This window comes from Toxotes jaculatrix, chromosome 18 (assembly GCF_017976425.1).
Source record: "Toxotes jaculatrix isolate fToxJac2 chromosome 18, fToxJac2.pri, whole genome shotgun sequence".
Taxonomy (NCBI): Eukaryota; Metazoa; Chordata; class Actinopteri; family Toxotidae; genus Toxotes; species Toxotes jaculatrix.
Window position 1 is genome coordinate 16,882,605 of NC_054411.1, and position 6,090 is coordinate 16,888,694.

The 6,090-nt window shown below is 43.4% G+C and overlaps 1 protein-coding gene across 2 annotated transcripts in view; it reads left to right on the top strand.

Annotated features, from left to right (window-relative positions):
* The window catches only part of LOC121197912 (myosin-10), a 50,130-nt gene extending 44,444 nt beyond the window's left edge, over nucleotides 1–5,686 (top strand). For both annotated transcript variants that reach the window (XM_041061673.1, XM_041061674.1), the window contains 12 exons: nucleotides 33–185; nucleotides 279–527; nucleotides 752–964; nucleotides 1,056–1,268; nucleotides 1,356–1,517; nucleotides 1,603–1,731; nucleotides 1,978–2,066; nucleotides 2,167–2,290; nucleotides 2,469–2,677; nucleotides 2,856–2,964; nucleotides 3,187–3,359; nucleotides 3,691–5,686. In XM_041061673.1, coding sequence (XP_040917607.1) covers nucleotides 33–185; nucleotides 279–527; nucleotides 752–964; nucleotides 1,056–1,268; nucleotides 1,356–1,517; nucleotides 1,603–1,731; nucleotides 1,978–2,066; nucleotides 2,167–2,290; nucleotides 2,469–2,677; nucleotides 2,856–2,964; nucleotides 3,187–3,359; nucleotides 3,691–3,844 — 1,977 coding nt within the window. In that variant the 3' untranslated portion in view covers nucleotides 3,845–5,686. The remainder of the gene's footprint in view (nucleotides 1–32; nucleotides 186–278; nucleotides 528–751; nucleotides 965–1,055; nucleotides 1,269–1,355; nucleotides 1,518–1,602; nucleotides 1,732–1,977; nucleotides 2,067–2,166; nucleotides 2,291–2,468; nucleotides 2,678–2,855; nucleotides 2,965–3,186; nucleotides 3,360–3,690) is intronic.
* Nucleotides 5,687–6,090: the final 404 nt, after the last annotated feature.

Sequence of the window (6,090 nt, forward strand, 5' to 3'; positions counted from 1 at the left end):
AACTAACTGGACAAATATTATATTTCCTTTAGGAGCTGCTCCAGGAGGAGACACGCCAGAAACTAAACCTGAGCAGTCGTATACGGCAGCTGGAGGAGGAGAAGAACGCTCTGCAGGAGCAGCAGGAGGAGGATGAGGAGGCGCGCAAGAATCTGGAGAAACAGATGTTGACCCTACAGGCTCAGGTAGAGCATGTGGCCTCTGGTAAAAGAAAACAATGGTTAAATAATATTTCTGTTGATTTTTATTCTGGATCATGCTTTTTCTTCTGTTCATAGCTGTCAGAGAGCAAGAAGAAGCTGGAGGATGATGTTGGAACAATAGAGGGCCTAGAGGAGGCTAAGAAGAAGCTGCAGAAGGACCTGGAGCTGGCCAGCCAGCGTCTGGAAGAGAAGACCATCGCCTTTGAAAAGATGGAGAAGACAAAGACTCGTCTGCAGCAGGAGCTGGATGATCTAACTGTAGACTTGGATCACCAGAGGCAGATTGTCTCCAACCTGGAGAAGAAACAGAAGAAGTTTGACCAGGTGAGAAAGCACATTGTGGTGAATATAATGCCAGGTTTTACAGAAATTGTTTCTGTAAAACAACTTAAGATAGTCTGTAAGTTTGTAAGTTTGTCTTAGATATGTTTTTAAATGTAATCCTCTAGTTTAACAGTTTAGATCAATTTCAGGAGTCAAAATACATTAATCATTCATCAAAATACCAAATATAATTTTCATAAAGTTCCTATTCCTATCCTCCACAGATGCTGGCTGAGGAGAAGAGCATCTCAGCTCGCTATGCTGAAGAACGTGACCGCGCTGAAGCTGAGGCCAGAGAGAAGGAGACCAAAGCTCTGTCCATGACCAGGGCTCTCGATGAGGCACTGGAGGCCAAAGAGGAGCTAGAGAGGATTAACAAGCAGCTCCGTGCGGAAATGGAAGATCTGATGAGCTCAAAGGACGACGTGGGCAAGAATGTGAGTGTTAGGATCAATAAAGTACATGCATAGGATTTGCTGTGACAGTAGAGCTTCACCCACCATTCTCTGTGTATCTCCTCCCCATCAGGTCCACGAGCTGGAGAAGTCCAAGCGTACTCTGGAGCAACAGCTGGAAGAGATGAAGACCCAGCTGGAGGAGCTGGAGGATGAGCTGCAGGCCACAGAAGATGCCAAGCTGCGTTTGGAGGTCAACATGCAGGCTATGAAGGCCCAGTATGAGAGAGACCTCCAGGGTCGGGACGACCAGAATGATGAGAAGAAGAGAGCACTGGTCAAACAGGTGCAGAGTAACACCTCACACTGAGGAACGACATTTTAACAACAGTTAAATCCCATCACACTAAACACTGCTGCTTCCTCCTTCCAGGTGCGAGAGATGGAGGCGGAGTTGGAGGACGAGAGGAAGCAGAGGGGTCTGGCTGTAGCTGCTAAGAAGAAACTGGAGATGGATTTGAAGGATATAGAGGGTCACATAGAAGGAGCCAACAAGGCTCGAGATGAAGCCATCAAACAGCTGCGCAAGTTACAGGTAAGGATCTGATACATATATTTGAATACGTATACACTTCATACATATTGTCCACTGATTCCTCTGCATCCATCCTTGCCTTCAGGCCCAAATGAAAGACTACCAGAGGGAGCTGGAGGACGCCCGCGCTTCCAGAGATGATATTTTCGCCATATCCAAGGAAAATGAGAAAAAACTGAAGAGTCTGGAGGCTGAGATTGTGCAGCTACATGAGGTACAGGATGATGGGATGGTCCTGGTCTGATGATGTTCAGACATTTTGTGATATCTGTTATGTTGTGTGGAGAGCAACTCATAGATAGTAGGACTTGTAGAGTGTAGATTTATGGGTGATCATTTACTATATTTACTGTAAATTCTAATGATTCATGATAATTGAAAGGTCCCTCTCAACATTAGATGATACATAGATGAAGGAAGTGATGATAACCTTTCTTTCACCTTTTACCTTTCTCTGCAGGATCTGGCAGCATCTGAGAGGGGCCGACGCCACGCAGAGCAGGAACGAGATGAGCTGCAAGATGAAATCTCAAACAGCACCTCTGGAAAGTAAGTTACACTCAACTTCACGACCACACCACTGTATCTGTGGACAGATGCATCCTGTTTAACCTACTGTATGTGACTCCTCGTCATCTCTGTGTGTCAGGTCTGCTCTGATGGATGAGAAGAGGCGGCTTGAGGCTCGTATCGCCCAGTTGGAGGAGGAGCTGGAGGAGGAGCAGGGTAACATGGAGCTGCTCAATGATCGCTTCAGAAAGACGACCATGCAGGTGTGGTGTAACAGAACACCTTCATCCCTGTTATTACTGGACTAATTTTACATCTGTGATTTGTAAGAGTTTTTAACTCTCGGAATGTAGTTTTTTCTGTATCACTGTATGAGCTACATCTTCCAACATCCCTTTTCTCTACCTTCCTCTTTCTGTTACCTCCTCCGTTCTCCCCCAGGTGGACACCCTGACCACAGAGTTGAGTGCAGAGCGCAGCACAGCCCAGAAGAGCGAAAACGCTCGCCAGCAACTGGAGCGTCAAAACAAGGAGCTTCGGGCCAAGCTGGGCGAGCTGGAGGGTTCTGTGAAGAACAGGTTCAAGGCCTCCATCACTGCCCTGGAGGCCAAGATAGCACAGCTGGAGGAACAGCTGGAGCAGGAGGCCAAGTGAGAATTCTATGCACTCTTCTGCTTGCTTAAACTAATCAACATTATCAGTAGAGCACTTTTAAAAACAATAAACAAGGTTAAAATATGAGATCAGAATTAAGTTGTAGACTAGTTAAAGCATATTGATGGACATACATGTGACAGTAAAGTCTTTCTGTAAACTCCTCCACTGAAGGGAGCGAGCAGCAGCCAACAAGATCGTGAGGAGGACCGAGAAGAAGCTGAAGGAAGTCTGCATGCAGGTGGAGGATGAGCGCCGCCATGCCGACCAGTTCAAAGAGCAAGTATGTCTGTCACTGCTGATATTGACGCTGTATTCTATCACTGTTTTGAGCTATAACCCACACAAACGTGATGACACAGCAATCACTTAAAACTGCTGCAAAACCTTCTTTACTTTTCTACAAACCAGATTAGAAACAGATCTGGTCTTTGCACGTTTTGTGTTTCTTGTAATGTGTTTTTTCTGCGTGCACGTGTGTGTGTGTGTGTGTGCGTGTGTGAAGGTGGAAAAGGCAAGCTCTCGTATGAAGCAGCTGAAGCGTCAGCTGGAGGAGGCGGAGGAGGAGGCCACGAGGGCCAACGCCTCACGCAGGAAACTGCAGAGAGAGCTGGATGATGCCACCGAGGCCAGCGAGGGACTGAGCCGTGAGGTCCACACGCTCAAGAACCGCCTCAGGTACGCCGTGGTAGACGAGGGTCTTCAGAAAACCTATTTTGGTGCTGACAGTATTTCAGTGAAGTGGCCACACACTGATATATCAATATTGGCCATAATCAGTTTTTAAAAACAACACAGATATTGGTGCTAAAGGCTGATACAGGTTGCAGAGAGCATTGAGTTTTCAGTTTCATTACATAGTTAAGTGGACACACCTGTGTGGATGTGCAGGGCCTTTAAAGAAAAATTTACCTTCGTATTGTGGCTTGATGAATTAGCACTTTGGCTTCTTTGCTTGTGCCTCTATTGTAAATAACCCTCCCTTTACCTCCTCCTCCTCCCCCTGCAGGCGTGGCGGCCCCATCAGCTTCCCCTCCAGTCGCTCAGGCAGGCGTCAGCTCCAGGTGGAGGGAACTTCCTTGGATCTCCTCTCTGACGATGAGCTGGAAAACAAGATCACTGACAACAATGCCAATGAGACACCAGTGCCGCAGTCAGAGTAGAAGAGAAGAAGCCTTAACTGTTGCTCTCCCATTTTACATATCACCTCTCAGCCCACACACCCTCCCAGCTTGAATAAGGACCCTCTTTTCTTACCCTTCTGGCCACTTCAGCACTTCATTAAAGGCCCTCGCAGACTCTGCCTAATAGATCTGCTCTATCCAAACCACACGCAGCATGATCTAAGCAAGTGAATGCCATATTCCTGTCCTTTACTCCTCAACCCTAAACCTTAGCAGACACCAGCAGTTGGACCCCCAACGCCCTCTTCTATTGCCCCACTTAAGGTTGTAAGAAGCACTACTTTGCCTTACCCCTCCTTGTCAAGCAACTTCCATCATGCATTGAGTGAAGACTGCTTCAGTAACCCCTAATAACACTATCTCTAATCCCTTTGTGCACATGTCAGAAATGAGTAAATCTTCTGACTGAGTTCTGCTCATAAATCAGTGAGTGCACGTGTCAGGATGATAATTATCCTCGGTTGGACCAGCTGTTTAAAATGCTTTCAAATGCTAAAGTAATAGCGTTGCAGCATTTGAAAGGAGCGGCTCATGATGAATGCAAATGACTCTCTGACTTTTTTTTTTCATCAACCCACAGCAAACAGTATGCGCATCATATGAATCAGTTTAGTTATGTTAGTTGAACTGTAACTGAATAGTATTTTTCCAGTCCTATGCTAGAATTGTTTGCTCGCATATGAATATAGAAATGTGACTGTAAGCTGCCTTGTTGCCTCAGTGCTACAAAATGTTGCTCTTTTGACCAGTTTTGGTTTCTCAAATGTTTGACAGTAGGTCAGTGTTGACTTGTAATTATTTGGTGTGAGGTGCTGAAAGCAGCGATCACACTCATGTTCTCTTGCTTACTTTCTTTTTCTTCTTCTTCTGTGCCTTCTTCCACTCACTCGAAACTCAAAACCCATTTATGCCACATATACTGTTCATATACTGAACCATGCGTAATATCATGAAGGTATTTTCATAAAATATTCATAAACTTGCATATGAGATGAGACATTAGTGGAAAGCTGATTTTCTTTGATTTGTATGTCTTCCTACAGCTTTTGTTACCGTGATGATTGATATGTCAAACCGTTGGGGATTCTTTGTAGATGGGTGCTATGACTTTTCTTATTGATAACTTTTATACTTTTTGAGTTATTAAGATTTAAATACAATCCAATAGACATCCAATATAACTGTATTTATATCTCTGCTATTGTATACAGTGCAAACTCCATTCATATTTCAAAATTCTCAGTATTGCACATCGATCAACTGTACCTGTGCTCATTATCATGACATGCACAGTTCATGGGTTATTAGGAATTATATAATGCATTAAAGTCTATGGAGCCCTATTCACTCCCGTTGTATCTATAACTGACCTGTGCACAGTATGAACTTCAGTCAAAACAAAGTCCTGCACAGTCATTAACTGTGCATTAGTCCATGATAATGCCACTGAACTGTTAATGCCATCCATTTCTTCAGACTTTGACAGTCAGTGTGATAATTTTTTTTTTTTTTGCTAAACACAGTATGACATAGAATGGGAGACATTTCAGTCATATGATACATAGTACAGATTATGGATCTCAGTGGTGGAAAGTAATTATTTTTATTCAAGTACTGTTATTAGGTTCTTTTTCAGCCGCAAAATATGCTAATACATGCTAATTAGTGCAAACATCCAGGTAAAATAGTGAGAAATTTACTTACCGAAAAAACTGCAACACAAATTGACCCTTCACCAGCAGGCAGGAAATGGATGTATTTGTGCCTGTCTTTTCTGTTGGTGTATACTGCTGTGCTTTGCTGGGGAGAAGAACAAGAGAAGAGAGAAGACATAATCTGATACATTTGAAATGTTTTATCATGGTTCAGAAGACAGTGATGAGTAAAAGTTATCAAGAGCTTTCATTAAAATTAAAGGAAATGGATATATTAGCGGGTGTTTCTCCCACATATTTAATCTACTTAAGTACTTAACATTTTGACACCATTCTAAAGTATGACCTTTTTTTGCCTATTTTGAAGCCTTACTATACTATGATGTTTTTTATGACATTTTGAGGTCATACTAAAGTCTGACTTTTTTTGGCCGATTTTGACGCCTTGCTATACTATGACGTTTTTTGGCACATTTTGAGGTCATACTAAAGTATGACTTTTTTTGGCCGATTTTGATGCCATACTATACTATGACGTTTTTTATGACATTTTGAGGTCATACTAAAGTC